The 19,048-nt window shown below is 35.5% G+C and overlaps 2 protein-coding genes across 4 annotated transcripts in view; both read right to left on the reverse strand.

Moving 5' to 3' along the window:
• arhgef12b (Rho guanine nucleotide exchange factor (GEF) 12b) overlaps positions 1–11,602 on the reverse strand; it is an 83,210-nt gene extending 71,608 nt beyond the window's left edge. For 2 of the 3 annotated variants that reach the window (XM_081365605.1, XM_081365603.1), the window contains exon 1: positions 10,156–11,602. In XM_081365605.1, the coding sequence (XP_081221731.1) occupies positions 10,156–10,187 (32 nt within the window). In that variant the 5' untranslated portion in view covers positions 10,188–11,602. The remainder of the gene's footprint in view (positions 1–10,155) is intronic. The other variant, XM_081365604.1, reaches the window with a different exon arrangement.
• A 2,958-nt stretch (positions 11,603–14,560) lies between these two features.
• Positions 14,561–17,817, reverse strand: tlcd5b (TLC domain containing 5b; the record flags this gene model as incomplete). Its single annotated transcript, XM_081364794.1, has 2 exons — positions 14,561–15,093; positions 17,622–17,817. 2 exons carry the CDS (start codon positions 17,815–17,817, stop codon positions 14,561–14,563), a joined length of 729 nt encoding a protein of 242 aa, XP_081220920.1.
• Positions 17,818–19,048: the final 1,231 nt, after the last annotated feature.

Raw genomic sequence — 19,048 nt, forward strand, 5'->3', positions numbered from 1 at the left:
ATAAATAAATTAGAAAACAAATCCTTAAAATAAACATGCTTATACTTTAGATGGCAACTTCTTGAATTTGCAATCCTATTACAGTATTTTTCACAAATAAAGTAATTGTTTAAAAATATATGAATATGCGAATAAAAAGGAAGTAAACACTGAAACAGGGCACTCAGTAATCTGGTAATTTCGTGCGCACTGGTAATCATATTTTTTCAAATAAAGACAAGGTAACGCTAATTTTACATACAGCACACAGTGAAAACGATATGAATATGACAGTGGGCAACTGGATATAGCACAACATATTTTAAAATTAAGGATAAAGTTTTTCGATCTCGTCTCTTGTGAAGCTGATCTTCTGTTCACATTCACTCACTTCGCACGGACCGACCGTCAACTCGCAGTAACACGTTTATGCAGGCTACAAATGCACACTTCACAAGATATCAAAGCTGCATTCGATTAAATCTGCAAGGTTTGTGAAATTAAATGTTTATTCAGAGATTTGTTTAAATTATGTAGATGCGCATTTGCTGAATGTTGACGGTAAATAATAAAGTATTTTAGCCTGACTGTTTGCCTTTTCTATTACAAATGATATAAAAGCAACGCTTTACTTTTTCGCATACCATTTACTTTCTTTGTTTACCAGTTCTGTCTAACAAAGTATTAGATTTGACTGACAGAGATCATAAACTAATGAAGACGCACTGTGTGATCAGGCGCTGCCCGTCAAAATAAAAGTCTGGAGCGCAGTCAAAATAAAAGTCCCGCTTCCAACACACCAGCCAATCAGAAAAACTTATCGGCCAATGCCGATATTTTTAAAATGCCAAATATCGGCCTTGCCGATATATCGGTCGACCACTATTTTTAATGCTATTGTTATCGATCCGATAAGAAACTTAGTCTGATATATTAAAGCCGATAGGTAATGGATTATTTCCTTCAGCTGAGACACTGCAGATGCGCGCTGTTCACCATAATGGTTTTGAATTGCTTGAAATATGATTGGAATCACATCAAAAAGGAAGAGAAGTTAAATACAACATCTGCAGCACAAATCGGTCATAGGCTACATCAAATTATAATAAAAACACAACTGTAAAGGAATGTTGTGAAATCTTTGTGCGCCGTGTCAATGTTATGGGGAAAAAAAATAGTTTTGAAAGTGATTCCAATGATGCCATTCCTCTGTGCCATTATTGTCACAGTTGTGGTGTTTTTAAAACTATATCTTTATTGTTATAGTTATCATCCTTGGTGTGACTAGCCTTTAAATCACAGTAATGCTTTGCAAGAACAGAGAGAAGTACTGATCACACATAAATACTCAAGAGCTGTGGCATTTATCAGAAATCCCTGGATTTAATATAGTCTAATATAGTTTAATATGACAATGTGTCACTTCCTGGAGTATTCAAGCTCCGCCCCTCCTCTTCTGTACTAGGAGTGAGAGTGAGAGATTGAGAGTGAGATTTCTCTCATTTCTCCCAGTTCTTTCCAACAGCCCATGTTTACTCAATCGTACTTTGTACTTTAAAAAGCTTTTTTTCTTAGTTAAAAGATGAAAAATAAAAAGCATTTGTGAGTGAACTCGTTTTCCAGTGTCTGGCTCGCTGGGGTGTCGGCCACGATTAGTACAGGTTTCTATCTACTCAGCAAGCTGAGACATGTCAGACACACTAAGAAGGGGTATTTAATTAAATGGGCCAAAATTACCATGTGGAACTGCTCATACAATACTCATCCTTTCTCATGTCATTTGTATTTACTGACGGTGAAATATTCAAGAATGTAGGTCTACATTTATCTGGTCATACACAGTCCCAGCTGGGGTACTCATTACTTACAGGTAGTGCTATCTCCTCCAATACACTGATGTAACAGCTTTATTCAGAATACCATACTATTAATATTTCTGCAGTATATTGTGCAGCGGTGCCGTACAGAATTCTGTATTTTCAGCAATACAATTTTGTATCCCACAATTCAATGCACTCAGATTAACCTATCATAAACTGACTCATTATTTGATAAACATTTCAAAACAAAAAATGTATTAAAAAGACAAATAACACTTTTTGTTTCCAAGATTGGCGCATGCGTCACGACTAAGCGCGTTGTTTGTGTTTGGAGCTCCGTCGAAATTGATTCATAATCCTTGATTTTCTTCTTCTAACCCTAACCTGAAAAACACTGTTAGTACATCTTCCTGAAAACCTAAAGCACTGTTTATTTAGTTTGTATTATTGTTCTGTTGTATTTTTTGTCGGTTTTGTTTGTAATTTAGTTTCTTTGTTCTTGATTGTATTGCTGACTCTTTACTTGTCTTCTGTAACTGTTTTGAGGACTTTCATTAATTAACCTAGTATTAGTTTTTGCTAGGGATATCACAATATATTGAAATACAAAAATATGTATCGTGGATAGTGACAATATATAATGTGTCTAGTTCACCCAAAATTAAAATTACTGTGTGAGAAAAAAAAATTAAAGTTTACAGAGTGTAGTGTCAGTACTACATTAAACTACTATATATAAATGTTGAATATATTAAATGTATAATAATGCAATGGGGGGATATTTGTGGGTCCTGATAATGTTAAATGTCTTATGTTACCAGTAAAAAGTGGTCTACATTATTTTAAATATATCTAGTCAGAGACAGAGCGCAAGCATATCCGTCTTAAAAAAATCTGTATTTTTAGTCTGGTGTCATCGTTGACCTGTGCATTGGGTTATCAGCCCCAAGTCACCATGTAAACATTTTCCCATATGTCTTGGAGTATCGCAATAATATCGTATCGTGAGTTCAATATCGTGATATGTATCGAATCATGACATGAGGCTATCGTTACACCTCTAGTTTTTGCTGAAGTAATGATAATTGTGAAATTTCACTGACATTTATATCATATCAACAGAATAAGACTTATCATATCATCCACCAATAATCATGTTAAATAATTGTGATTTCAATATTGGGCAAAATAATCATGATTTTTGCCATAATTGAGCAGCCCTAATGTCAATCACAGTGCTATCTGCCTACCACGTGTTTGAGTTGACCAATGAAATTGGCAGAGTTTGCACTTAACTGGTAAGCACTAAGCAGTGAGCAGTGTATACTAGTTTTCCAAGTTGGGTCCCATTTAAAAAAATGACATTAAGGTTTCTGATTGACTATTGCATAAATGGCTGTAACCTTAGATCATTGCAAATAAGAGCTCTATAACTCATGTCTGTGGTGCCTGAACAAGAAAAATGAAAAAGATGATCTCATGGTATTTAAAAATTACGGCAATATTCAGCACATCTGTTTTTTCAAGAATTTCTCAATCTCTCACAGACAAACACAAACACGCTCGCACGCATTTTTTTGCACAGCCAATGAGAGCGGCACATAAAATGCTGACAAGGGCTGCTGACCATCAGCTGACCAAACAGAGCAAAGCCTGCCTTCCACCAACAAAACCAGCATAGCTGGGAAAATCTGAGCAGTTCGCCCTGCTCCATACATCATCTCCATTCACTGCAATTTTTAATCCATAAAACTAGAAAATAATTGAGCCCTCCTTAGGATGAACCAGTTTCAGATCACAATACACTCCCTGTAATCTGTCAAAGCAATCTGTTTGGTTGGAAGATGTCACATGAACAGGTCTAAAACTTGAAACTGATTTGTCAGACACTAAGTACCAGCAGACTTGCAAGATTAGTTTCAATGTGACTTTATATGGAGCAAGCACCTGTCATCATAGCAGGATGTTCCTGATGGTATCTTTCCCACAATCCTGTGTCATGTGCTGAGGGTCTGATCTTTCACAATCATAGCTAAACATGGCTCCCCTCCAATTTATTTTCCAAAATGTTGTATTGGTCACAACTTAGACTTATCATCTGATAAAGATCAGAACAGACAGTCAAAAGCTAAAATACTGGGTCAAATTCAGGTTTGTGAGGATCATAATCCTGTAGGTCTTGTACAAGAATGTCATGTGACAATATTATTTTTTAAAAAAAATATTACTACTATTAAATCTATTCTCAAATTAATTTCTAAAAAATGTAATTAAATTAAATTAAATTTAATTTAAATGTTGTTTATTTGTGGGAAAAAAGGGGTTATCAAGCAAAAGTATTGTTAATTGGGTTTAGCTAAAACCTCTTTTCCTGATTAAACAACAGCCGGCACTGTATAAAGGGTTAGTTCACGCAAAAATTACTCCCATCTCATGTCGTTCCAACCCCATAAGACTTTCGTTCATCCTCAAAACACAAATGAAGATCTTTTCGATTAAATCGCTAAACAACAATTATTTGTGCTATTCTCTGCATAACTAAAGATGTCATTTAATGGCTGTGTGGAGGTGGCCTATGATTTACTGTTGTTTTTTAATAATGAAATGCAGTGGGCTGCGGATGTTTACAGTGCTTGCAGGTTGACACTTCTAACTTGATTAATGTAGCAGTTTTATTGGCCTGTTCAGACCAGAAGTTAATCATAAATGAATGAATCCAATATCTATATTGCCACAAGGAGCACATTAAACAGCCTCAACATTCGAAGGCATTTAAAAGCTAAATCTCCCTCTTAGCCTTGTTTATGGTAAAAGTAATGCCAATATTTTGAACAAAAAAAAAATTAGTAATAATGGGTCTCATTCACTAAGCATGACTATGCCGTAAGAACGATTTTAAGAACAAATCACGATTCACCAAAAATATAGGAACAACTGAAACCATGCGTACGCAAAAAACACTTACTCTCTACGGCCTTAAAATTGTGTTAGGTTATATTTCATCCTAAAATGACTATAATTACATTGAAGTATGTTGCATTAATTGTATTATATCATCCATATATATTACAATTTAATTTCATCTTAAATACATTCCATCATACCAAGTAAAAGCGGCGTTAAACCTTCAGCTGCGAGGTTTCTCTGAACAACACAGATATACGCGTATGTACAGCTGGCTAATGAGAGGTCTGTAATCTGGGTCTGTATAAAAAGGGGTTTATTGTGAGAACTGGTGAGAACGGCACACTTGCTTGGGATTGGGCGAGAGCGCGTCTGGAAACAGCGGCAAGTTTGACGAGAGTGACGAAAGCCCTTATATGGAGATGGTTTGTGGGTATTTCATGCAAATGACTAACCTTGTGCACGTGACCGCTCATTTAGAATACTCCAAATTCACCAACGTCAGAACGACGTTAAGAACAAAATCATGTGCGTACGAACATGTTGTGAATTAGGTGGGGATTTTTCGTGAGAAGTTCACCTGTGCGTACAAATACGAAATTATCTACGCAATTATTAGTAATGAGACTCATTGTCTCTTTATTAAAAGACAAAATTGTTTATAGATATAGATCATATAACTAAATTATTTTACATGTACAGCTTTACCTTTATTAGCATTTTCTTTAAACAATTTATACACATACTGTACATAAAAACAACACTCCGCCAGCCTCTAAGCCATTTAAAACTGCCACTGCCTATATGGTTCTCTTATCTGAATCCATACAGAATGTTCATGTGACAAATAAAGTAACAAAGCAACTCAATTTCTTCCCATGATGCACTGCTGGTGGCTGGCAGCTCTGTCAGGAAGAGCTTGTGGCCTGGCCCAGTTGACAGACATTGTTTATTAGTGATGTCACCACTTCCCGAGAGGGCCTCGGGGGTTAAAAAAAAAAAAAGACCACAGATCAGCGAAATACTGTGACAAAGAGCAAGCTGCACGATACAGCCTTCAGCAAACATTCAATGCAATGATTCTTGCCACATGAAGTCAGATAAGAACAACTTTTTTTTGGTGTCTATTTAGTTGATGTTAGTTAGATATATCATTTCAGCTAGAACTATCTGGGAGCCTGAGGTTATGAGGACTCAAGCTCATCATGTTTGCTTTGCAATGTTTCGTATATTATTTAGTTGATGTTACTGTACAGAATACTGTAAACATCTGAATTTCACAAGTTATAAAAAACTAATGTCCCCATCAAACAAGCATACTGTACAAAGCGTCATTATGCTAGCCTAATGTCACACATAATAATTAGCTGTCCAAAACCTGAAAAATTCTGTCTTCATAGCCAGTAAACAAATTTTTGTAATAAAAAATTTTCTAATAATTTTTTCTTTTTTTCTCACAAAAATAAATTAAAAAAATTGTTTAAAGAGGTAAATTGAGAAGTTTTCTTTCTTTCTTTTTTTTCACGATTTCTAGTGAGAAATAAGTATTGTAGTCTTGGATATGACTAATTCTTTACATTAATTTGTTCTAGATCATTAGACATGCAGTTACGGTTCCTGAACCTAGTTTCCTTATTCGGTGTTTTCGCACAAAAACACCACCTGTGAAGTCATCAAGGCAATGGCCTTATGTTTCGGACACAGCTGTTGTGTTACTATGAAACCCAACAGATACATAACTTGAGTTGCTTTCTCACATCTGCACTATTTTTAAAAACACAAAAAGCTTTTGTGAAGCCTTGAGATTAAAGTGGTGTGTGGTGACGTACAAAAGCTTTCCAGAAGAAGAAGGCTTCTGACTCACTCGCTACTGCCAGACAGTTATTCAGACAAATGATGAGAGGTGAGCGGAGCTCTGCTTTTGGTGAAACGTCTTCAGAGAGCCTGGAGACACTAGAATACAGCCGGACGAATAATTCTCCACTAAAAATGCCAACATGCCCTCTGAACTCACTGCCAAATCTCCAGCCGCCCAGCGAAGAAAAACAGTCTACAAATGCAGCAAATAAAAGCCATTGAGACAACATCCAACTGTCTGTCCAATATGTATAGGTTTGGTCATCGTATTTATATACACACTATACACCACCATTCATGTGTATTTACAATACAGTTAAAATGGTTTTCTATTAGTATATTTTACATTTATTTATATTCCTGTGATGCAAAGCTGAATTTTCAGCATCCATTTATCCAGTCCTTAGTGTCACATGATCCTTCAGAAATCATAGTAATATGCTGATTTTGTGCTTAAGTAACATTCCTTATGTTGAAAACACATCATCACAAACCAAAAACAACATAATGGAGTTTTGTAGAAAAACATTTAGGCATCCTAGATCAGGGTTGGGTATCGCGTGAATTTTTAATGATTCCGATTCCACTAATCGATTCCAATTCTTATTGAATCCTATTTTTATCGATTCCTAATTTCGATTCCAATAAGGTGCTATGCTATGCATAAAGCTTTTATAATAAAACAGATCAACATCGATTTATGTAATACTACTTAAATTATTTTATTAAAAAATATATATATATATTTTAGGACTCCACTATAAAGAAATAACAAAAAACATTGATCATTGAATAATTCGATAATGCAATTTAAACCACACCCCCATTGTAAAAGACTCAATTTGTGAATCTGAACTTGTGTAGCCAGTTCAATTTACAATACTACAGAAAATATAATACAAAGTTTCAGTGGCAACAAATGTTGCGTAAAGGTTCACCCAAAAAAAATTAAATTCTGTCATTAATTACTCACCCTCATGTCGTTTCAAACCCGCAAGACTTTAGTTCATCTTCGGAACACAAATGAAGATATTTTTATGCCCCTCTATTGACAGCTACGCAACTACCACAAATCTAATATGTAAAACTAATCCATATGAATTTGAGTGGTTAGTTCATTTTTCTCTGAAGAGACACGATGGCTTTATATGATGAAAATATTGAATTTCACATATTAACATGTTAATTAAATGTCACTTCAATGATTAATGTTTATATGTGAATAAAAGTCTGAATTCAATCTGTTCGTAATATTAAGCGATCATGTCTCTTCAGAAAATTTGGACTAAACCGCTCAATTCATATGATTAGTTTTACAATCTATTTATGAACTTTTTGAAGCGTCAAAGTGGTAGTTGCGCAGACTGTCAATAGAGGAACAGAAAGCGGAAGATTTCATCAAAAAAATCTTCATTTGTGTTCCGAAGATGAACGAAACCTAACTAACAGTAAACTGACCCTTTAAAAGAAGCTTTTTTTAACACATGCAACACAGAGACCTTATCTGAACTTTCCTTTTCAAAGTAAATACGTCTCAAATATGCAATAATGCAAATGTCGATCTGTGAAATCCTGATAGTAGACGGTAATGTTTACTGAAAGCAGGTGCCCTGTTCTTGCCTTTGAGGAAACGACCTGTTTTTCCTGATGACTATCATAGAACATCACCTTACAAAAGCAGCTAGACCCTGCTGTGCACTACATCTGTACTCATGCAATTTGCAAGATGGATATAATTTATAAAAAGCATAGGCCTAGGTGTCAAAACACAGATGTCACACAGCTCCGCACACAGATAAGATGACAACACATTAGCACTTAGCATCTTCTGAGTTTTGTTCTCTGAAATGTGTCCGACTGGTCGAGCACGAGCAAGCACAGGTAACAACTCAAAAGGTGTAAAACCACAACAAGAGACACATCGAGTCTTAAGAGCAGCATTAGCAGAACACAGTGAGATGACAGCACATCTAAAGTGCTTCCTGTCACAAACCGTGGGCTCGCAGGTATAGTGATGGGTCGATCATGAACAATTAGTTAATTTTCATTCCTCTCACGTGGCAAGGAACGACTCGAGTCAAAAGGTCAATTAGGCCAAATCAATTCGGTTTCTTGTACTAGCATATGCATCTGTCATGTGACAAAAGAACGAGTGACTCGGACCAGAAGACCCCGAATTAATCATTTCTGTATATCATAATTTCTCATTTTTCGGGATATGATCAAAGTTTGCAGAAAAGAATCTGGCTATTGAAAATGTAACATTTAATTTAGTTCTGCTCAAATGAACGAAATTACTTGAATAAAGATTTGTTCATCTTACTGATCGAGATTCAAAGATCCAATTCAGATCACTCACAGTTCTCTGGGTCATTCTGAGTGACTAGTGCACTACCAAAATAATACACAAACACACAAACCACACACTGTCACAATAAATTAGTGGTTCCAAAGTGGTTTTGCTTAGAAAGTTTATCTGGGGAAAAAAATCAAGTAAATTTGAGCTGCAAGGTCATAAGGTCACCAGTTTTCTTATCAACTTGACAATTTTGAGAGAAACAGGTTTGACTGCACGTCTCACACATCCGGGAGAACAACTTCAACCAAAAACTGGATCATCACACTTGTGACAATGTTACCCATCATGCTCTTTAAGATCGGTTTTAGATCTTAAAGAGATCTTAAACACTGAACATTGACTTATAGGTTTGGGTTTTGTATGGGGATACTTGTTCAGATTTTATACTCACCCATTTCAACAGGTGACTAATTCGCCTTACATAAAAAGTACCATGGCATTACTAGGGTGGGGTACGTTGAGGTGTATTGATATTAAATGATTAGCATATTCATGTGATGGTATTTATATAGTACTCAAAGGTATTTAGAAGAATACCATGGAACCAAAAATAGTACATTTCTGTGTATATTTGAGCTCTTTAAAGAGATAGTTCCCCCCAAAATAAAAAACAATTAATCATTTACACACCAACATATTGTTCCAAACCTGAATGAGTTTCTTCTGTTGAACACAAAAGAAGATATTTTGAAAAAATTTGGTAACCAGACAGTTGAAGGCACCCATTAACTTCCATAGTATTTTTTTTTTCTACTATGGAAGTCAATGGATGCCGTCAACTGTCTGGTTCCAACATTCTTCAAAATATTGTTTTATGTTCAACAGAAGGAGGAAACTCATGCAGGTTTGGAAAAACTTGAGGGTGAGTAAGTAATGACAAAATTTTCATTTTTGGGTGAACTATCCCTTTAAAACAACACCCAAGGCACAGTTACACCATGGTAATTTGCTAATAAACCATGGTAGCTAATGACAATTATATGAATACCAAAGTTTGTACATAGTATCCCGAGAGTATATAAGAATACCACGGTATTACTAAGGTAAACATCCAAACACTTGTAATTTATTCTGTAGCCTATTCCCACAAGTAGCTACATTTTGTTGAAGGCTGCCAGATTCATCTCAACATCAACAATATAGTGTTTTGGATATGTATAAACAGTGTCATAAACCTAAGACAGGTCACTATCATTATCATAAACACAATCATGTAAATATTATGTCATCATTTACCTCTCAGCAAGCGTGGACTGTGTGCCGCTCATTGGGCTTTCCTTTCTTGATTTTCTTCAGCTCTTATCCAATTAGCATTTTACCATGGTAAAACACCTTTGTATTCGAAATAAAAATAATAAACAAAACCATCAACAACAGCCGAGTGGCGCTTTTGAATTTTGACAGTTCCGTCTTGATGTTTTCGGGAATGTCTCCTCTTGAATGGAAGAGAGATACAAGCTTATGTTTTATATTTCCACGGTTTGACTGTGTTGGTTTTACTATGCTGTGTCATTTGACTGTAGCAGCTCTACAGATATCAAAGAGTTAGTGAAGGAAATCGATGCTAAAAGCAAACACAGATGATCAATGGAGGAAAACTCTTTCTGTCTGTCTGAGACGCTTCATCATTTTCCCAGCCAAAATGCCACCACACAGCCCGACAGGCTTCCCCCTCGCCTCTGTCTGGATACAGTCGCCTTTGTCAATCCCAAACCACGACTGGAAGTAAACTCAGATAAACAATCTTTTGTTAAAATGTTGCCTTACGAATGAAAGAGACTGTCCGGTCGCATTTCACGTCAGTCCAAAAGCTCTTGGCTCGTTTTACAGTCCCAATTGTTACTTCGTACGTCTCGGCGGTTTTCTATCATTTCCAACACGACATAGTTCCAAATCGGCATTCCTAAACAGAACCGAATCCCATAAGCGAATTTTCTCTACTGTAAAAAGACGTAAGTTTGCAGTATTGCCACTGTAAAGTTAGTATGTAAACTAAATATACATCCTTTTTAGGCCCCTTACACGCTGAATGGACTTTTTCTCCATAAGAATGTATGTATCCTTCCTGTCCACTCCAATGTGTGGAAATCTGGGGAAATTCACTCAAACGATGGATTAAAACAGCCACACGGTTCAGCCTTTCATCGTAATTCCTCTCCTGCCTAGTCCAACTTCCAGAATTCCCACATTTTCCACTACAAAATCGGGAGAAAACTTGACAAATCGTTTGATGTTTGTGCTAGGAGCAGCGGTATAGTTCCCAGTTCAGGAATTCTGCTCAAAGAAGCTTCGTTTCAAAGCGGCAATAAAATACAATCCACACTTGACGGGTGTGCTACACATATTTTCCTCTCGTGAACGGATTCCCTCTTTTCCCGGAATAATTTGTTTGGAAACTTTGGTTTAGTCGGGTCCTTCCCTTCTTGTCTCCATGTTTTCCAAAATTCAGTAGTTTTTAGCCGTTCTTTTTCCACCAGAATCTGTGCACCAAGAATTCAGTCTCTATACAAACGCAAATGAAGAAACCACACGCATATGTGTTGTCACATGTGTCAGTTTCGCGCTGTACGAAGATTAAAAACGATTAAGCAAAAATCACAAAAATCCAGATAATTCCTGACTTTCAGTAAAATCACATCCCGGATTCCTACGCCTGCTGCGAGCCTGCGACGCTTCACCTCCTTTTGCGTATCCTTCCGCAAACAGCAACATCGCCTCCCAAGTGTTGTAGACTAGCCTACTAGTTGTTGTCAGAGGCAAATTAAGAACATTACTCACTCACTTAAACCAATAAATCAAGTTACATGGTTTACAGATTAGCCAGAAACGGCAAAGAATAAACAAAGTCACTATATGTTAATGAAACATTCGAAAGAACCATAGTTAAATTAATGCTGAAATCAATTAAGCATGTGTAACTTATACATTCATATTCATCATATAAGTCTAATATTCAACAACAACAACAACAACAACAACAACAACAAAAAGAACCTGGCTTTTATTCATTGTCATGTTGTGTTAAACAAATAGGCCTAGAGCTGATGTGTAAGTTATAATCTATAAAATACCAAATAAGGAGAAAATAAAACAGAAATAATTCATATGGAATGAAAGACACTGATACAATAGAGCTGTGATTTATTGGTCAATAGTGATAAGGAGCATATTTCAATCTTTTGCGCCACCTAGCGGTTCATACGTTTTTAACAATGAATAGATATCTGTGAACATTTATCAATGAATAGATATATTTCCAGTGTTTCTGATCCCACAGTAACATTTAACAATAATCTGTAAATAATTTAGCTCATGTGTGAACAGGGATGCTGATATTGGCAGGGTTTTCTCATCTGTCACAAGAAAATCCAAATAAAATTATAATAAATAAAACAAAATGGGTAAAAAATGCAGTTGGGAAATCTTTATTGTGAAAGTTGTAGGTTGTAGTTGAGAGGCTTTATTTATGTGGACTCATATGTACTAAAAATCTAGGCCTACATGTTATGTTCAAAACAGGCCTCTTGCATTATCAATACAGTTTGCCATTTTTTACATTTCAAGATTCTTCTGTGGTTTGGATACAATGGCCTAACATACATATATCTTCCTGTCTCTTGTTTAGTGTCTATATAAAAGAGAGAAATACCAGTCCAAACAGATCACAGAACAGATGCTTACGTCTTTTCTTTTTAAATTCAATGACCTTAACTCATAACTTTAGCTTTAAGAATATACAGATGAATCCTAAAGGAAGTTGGTGGTTTTGCAGTGTGACAAGAAACCATTTGAAAATCCACAAGACCAAGAGGTTAGTGGTGAATTTGAGTTGTGTCATTAAACCTGTAAAAACAATTTAATTAACCGGTTTAATTCTACAGGCTTCACAGAAGAGCAGACATGTTTGAGAAGAAGGTGGGGGCAAAACTGTGTGAGCACGTCCGAAAATCACACATTTGGAGCAATATTGGCTCTTTCTGTGTGCTGAGGAAATACAGTATCAGCTTTTGCAGTAACAGGCAATGATGTTGCACAAGAAAACCTTCTCTCGTTCACAGGCTCAATAGCAATAGCAGATGTGAAACATGAGTGCACTCTCATTGTCATTGTTCTTTTCTGTTTGATTGCACATTCATGTTAATGTGTAGTTGTGTTTTTGAGTTCGTAACAGTTAATTCAAATTCACATTTTAACTTTATTTTTAAAGTTGTTTTCTAGACCTTGGAATGTCATTAATATGCATAAAATATGAATGTCATGGAAAAGTAATAAAAATTAAAAAAAATCTTAATATGTCACAGAAATTAATAAAATAGGCTATATGAATACGTTACGGAAAAGTAATGGAAATTAATAAAATCGTAATATGTCACAGAAAAGTCATGAAATTCTGAAGTCTGATATGTCGTGCAAAAGTTGTGAAAATGAATTAATATCTTAAAGGTTGTATCAGCGATTTCAGGCCCAAACATAAATGATCACATTTATCGAATCTTTCCTAACGATCCGCTAGCTGCCCGCCCCATAAGCAAGCCGTCAAAAAAACGCGTCTCTGTAGGCAGCCTAGGCTCTGAGATCTGCACACAAAAACAATTGGTTTCACCAACCACTCAAAACCAAAATAAATAGTGTTCCAACCAATCACCGACAGGGGTGGGTGTTATGAGGTTTTGCGCTTGTGTTCTCCGACTTCGCGTGCAGCCGTGCACGAGCGCAAAACCTCACAACACCCTCCCCCTGTCGGTGATTGGTTGGAACACTATTTATTTTGGTTTTGAGTGGTTGGTGAAACCAATTGTTTTTGTGTTTAGATTAGATGAATGTGATAATTTATGTTTGGGCCTGAAATCGCTGATAACAACCTTTAATATGTCAAGGAAAATAGTAATATGTTACTAATATGCAATGGAAATGAATAAAATCTTAATATGTCATGAAAAAGTTATTAAAATTAAATATCTTGCAAAAGTTGAGGAAATAAATAAAGTCTTAATATGTCAAGGAAATTTATAATGTATTAATATTTTATGGAAAAGTCATGAAAATTTACATTTTATTATGTCATGCAAGTTTTCTTAATATGTCAGAAAATTCATGAAAATTTATACAATCTTAATTAACAAGAAAAAGTCTTGAAGAAATGAATAAAATCCTAATATCATGAAAAAAAAAGAAGTAAATAATACAATTTGGGAAAGTCAGGAATTGGAAATAGCCTTAATTAATATACATTTTGATACGTTTTAAATATTTCAACTTTTATGTAAATGTATCCAGTAAAATTAATAGAAATTAATTAGTGAAAAGGTGTAGAAACCATGTTAAGTTAAAGCGATAGATTACCCCAAAATTGTAATTCTGTCATCATTTACTCACCCTCAAGTTGTTCCAAACCTGTATGAATTTCTTCACAAAAAAAGATTTCCATAGTATTTATTTATTTATTTATTTATTTTTTCATACAATGGAAGTCAATGGGGTCCATCAACTATTTGGTTACCCATATTCTTAAAAATATCTTCCTTTGTGTTTAGTAGAAGAAAGATATTCATACAGGTTTGGGGGGGGGGGTAAACAATGTAAATGATGAGATAATCCTTCTACATATATCAGCAGATATGCCATTTGTTCACAGAATGGTCTATTTTACTTTAACAGCGTGTCCATTAGAATCATCCAGCTTGTACCGTTCCTTCCATCGCCTGTATTTGGTGCGAGTTTTCCTGCAGGCAAAACGTGCAATGTCCACCATGAAGATCCAGGAGAGAGTGTAAATAGCCACCCCACAAACTTTCACTATAAACAGTGGCTTTGGAGAGGTTAATTCACAGTACAGCATTCTGCTCCCAACCCCGATCCTCACAGAGGCAAACAGAAGAATGAAGAGCAGGTCCACCACATCTCCAGCTAAACTGTCGTAGCGGCCCATGCGCTTGAGGAACCAGCGGGCCTGCAGGAGCGGGTTGGTGATCTCACTGCCGAAGAGGACAGCGCAGGTCTCGATGCCCGACTCGCCGAGTCCCAGTGCCAGCAGGATTCCAAAGATGCTCATGGTGTGGTGGGCCAACATCACCGGACCCTCGGTGCGGAAATGCACACACCAAGCCATGTCGAAGAAGAAGTATCCCAAGCTGAGAACAAGAGCCAGGATCTGGAGAGATGTGTTTTCAGTGCCTGGAAACAAGAGGAGAGTCAGAAGTCACATCTAATTCATTCTTAAAGGCTTGACAGACAGTTGTAATTGACGCAATGTGAAGAAATGATCTGACTGTGCGGATCAGCAATCTGGTTGCTGCATTCGTAGGATCGAGTATATCCTGGGTATATCGTAGGATCGAGTATATCCTATATAGCTGCAGTTTCAAAACAATATATATATATATATATATATATATATATATATATATATATATATATATATATATATATATATATATATATATATATATAATTAATATTAATTGTCTAAAGGTTCAATAAACTGTTCCAAAAGATTCAATACATTGTTCCAAAAGTTGTGGAAATTTATATTTTAATTTGTTATGAAAAAGTTGTGGAAATTAATAAAAATGTAATATGTCATGGAAAATTTGTGGAAATTGTGTACAATGTTCTGATTTAAAAAACAATTTTTAAATGATTTCATAAGTCATGCTTTACAGGGTCATTTAAAGGGGTGGTATAATGCCCTTTTCACAAGATGTAAAATAAGTCTCTGATGTCCCCAGAGTGTGTATGTGAAGTTTTAGCTCAGAATACCCCACAGATATTTTTATATAGCATGTTAAAGTTGTCAATTTTTGAGAGTGAGCAAAAACGTACCGTTTTGTGTCTGTTCCTTTAAATGCAAATGAGCTGCTACTCCCGGCACAGAGGGCGGAGCTTCAACAGCTTGCACTCACACAGACATTGAAAATTTCAAAAACTTTTAGCCTTTTATGTTCAAACTGGATTCAGACAAAGATGGAGAGACTCAAGAAGAACATGTAGAAGCAACAGGACATTTCTGAATGGTTAGTTGATGAATTTATGTAGCTTATGTGTAGTTATCTTCTAATCATTGATTAGCATATTCCGTGATGATAATCTATAAATCATGTTCCGGGGGAGGGGTTTATTTAAATATTAGGGTTAGTGATGTCACTAACCAGGGAGGAAGCTTGTGTAGTCCCTACCAGCCATTTGTTGTAGTCCTTAAAAAGCAATTTCTTTAAAAGCAAATATCTCCCTTTGCTTTGAACTTTGAGGGTTGTAACTTTGCAGATGTTGTTTATGCTCAAACAGCAACATTACACACTAACTAAAGTTAGAAAAGTGAAATCATAATCAACCACCCCTTAAAATAATATAATATAATATAATATAATATAATATAATATAATATAATATAATATAATATAATATAATATAATATAATATAATATACACTCACCTAAAGGATTATTAGGAACACCTGTTAAATTTCTCATTAATGCAATTATCAACCAATCACATGGCAGTTGCTTCAATGCATTTAGGGGTGTGGTCCTGGACAAGACAATATCCTGAACTCCAAACTGAATGTCAGAATGGGAAAGAAAGGTGATTTAAGCAATTTTGAGCGTGGCATGGTTGTTGGTGCCAGACGGGCCGATCTGAGTATTTCACAATCTGCTCAGTTACTGGGATTTTCACGCACAACCATTTCTAGGGTTTACAAAGAATGGTGTGAAAAGGGAAAAACATCCAGTATGCGGCAGTCCTGTGGGCGAAAATGCCTTGTTGATGCTAGAGGTCAGAGGAGAATGGGCCGACTGATTCAAGCTGATAGAAGAGCAACTTTGACTGAAATAACCACTCGTTACAACCGAGGTATGCAGGAAAGCATTTGTGAAGCCACAACACGCACAACCTTGAGGCGGATGGGCTACAACAGCAGAAGACCCCACCGGGTACCACTCATCTCCACTACAAATAGGAAAAAGAGGCTACAATTTGCACGAGCTCACCAAAATTGGACAGTTGAAGACTGGAAAAATGTACTAAAACTGTACTAAAATGGCCCCCACAGTCACCAGATCTCAACCCAATAGAGCATCTTTGGGATGTGGTGGAGCGGGAGCTTCGTGCCCTGGATGTGCATCCCACAAATCTCCATCAACTGCAAGATGCTATCCTATCAATATGGGCCAACATTTCTAAAGAATGCTTTCAGCACCTTGTTGAATCAATGCCACGTAGAATTAAGGCAGTTCTGAAGGCGAAAGGGGGTCAAACACAGTATTAGTATGGTGTTCCTAATAATCCTTTAGGTGAGTGTAATATAATATAATATAATATAATATAATATCTAATATAACGTGACCTAACCCTTAACCCTAAACATAACCACTGGTAACACTCTTGAAACTTTTAACCCAATACTATATGAGTCATGCTTTAGGGTTCAAATCTGCAAGAAATAAAAACTAAACCTATTTATTTTGTTACCACATGTCTTGTGGTGAACAAATAATTTGTGCAAGTTAAAGAAAAAGAAAATGTCTTTGTAATCTTTAGTTAAGATCTGAACATTTGCTTCCCCTCAGGAAGGACGTATCCTCCTATCATCAGTCTGCTGCAATCAAGCCCTCTATTTTTTCTCATTCAATATTTAATTTCATTTGGAAATACGTCACAATACTGAAGCAAAAAAGGTTTCAAAACAAGACAGGACAATTTACCTGGGTGTGTGAAAGGCCACGGCCCAGCAATGAAGCCAATGTAGGCAGTCACACAGACGCTCAGGATGCCATGGATCAAAGTTACCAGCCTGCAGTTCCACTCATAATCTCCAACACTGTTCAAGTGACACAGCAACACGTACAGAAAGAACCAGCCAATCAGGCTGCAGCTAGTCTCAATAATCAACCAGGCCATCTCTGCACTGGAAAGACAAAATAGATACAAAGATTGATAAGATATTCAGCAAATATTAGAATTTCCTGTCTGCATAGGGTTTATTATAGTTAACTAAAACTTTGTTACTTGAAATAAATTAAACCTCAACTGAAAAAAATGAACTAACAACGAGTTGTCAAGACAGCTTTATTTGATGTACTATAACTATAGCTATAGCTAAAACTGAAATAGATATTAATAAATGTATATAGTTTTAATGTATATTATAATATGTATTAGGCCTATATACATTAATATATATACTTTTTAAAAGAAAAAAGAAAATGAAAAAAAAACTATCAAAAACAACAACAACAACAACAACAAAAAACTCAAATTAAACTGAAAACTGCAAATATGAAAATAAAAACTATTCAAAATATTAATAAGAACTATAATAGTATCTCATCTGGCATCCAATCAAGACACTTCCTTTCAGAATTGTTTTTCTCTATTTTTGAATTTGACAGTGTTTTACACCTTAATTATGACAAAATAGATAGAAATATTAAGATATACAAAATGTTTAGCGGATATATTTGAAATGCCTGTCTGCATTACGGGTTGTTATAGTTATTATAACCATATATAATGTGGTTACCTGTGAAATAAAATAAAATATTAACTGAAATAAAATGTTAAAAATATATATTTTATTCAATACTTGCCAAGGCAGCATTCCTCATTTTCATTTAGTTTAACTTGATATACTAAAATAACTAAAACAATTTATAGAAATAAAAATTAATAAACAATTTATACATATTAAAAATGATAAAAACACACAACAAAATTAATAAAACTTTAATTCACATTTAAATAAAAACAAAATATTAAAATAATTATTTTAATAGCATTTCAGTGGTACTTAAAAACTGGTCTGCACACAACCAAGACACTTTCTTTCAGAATTAGTTTTTTCTATTTTTTTATTTAATTATAAAGTTATTAAAAAAAAAGACTAATGAATAACTAAATTGAGTGACAACTGCTCAAATGCATTTTGCATGTACAAACCTCAGATACAACTCAAGCGCATGAACCTAAACATCCTGGTAAATCCATGAAAGCAGCTCCAGGATTCTCCGTTGCATTCTCAATGCATTGGGACGTCCAACCTCAAGTGACATGTCAGACGGAAAAATCCCTCCTCTCCCGAGTGGTGTGACACGGCAGACACAATCAGAGTGTAAAACTACAACGCTTCTGT

This window comes from Scardinius erythrophthalmus, assembly GCF_964197995.2.
Source record: "Scardinius erythrophthalmus genome assembly, chromosome: 5".
NCBI classification, from domain to species: Eukaryota; Metazoa; Chordata; class Actinopteri; order Cypriniformes; family Leuciscidae; genus Scardinius; species Scardinius erythrophthalmus.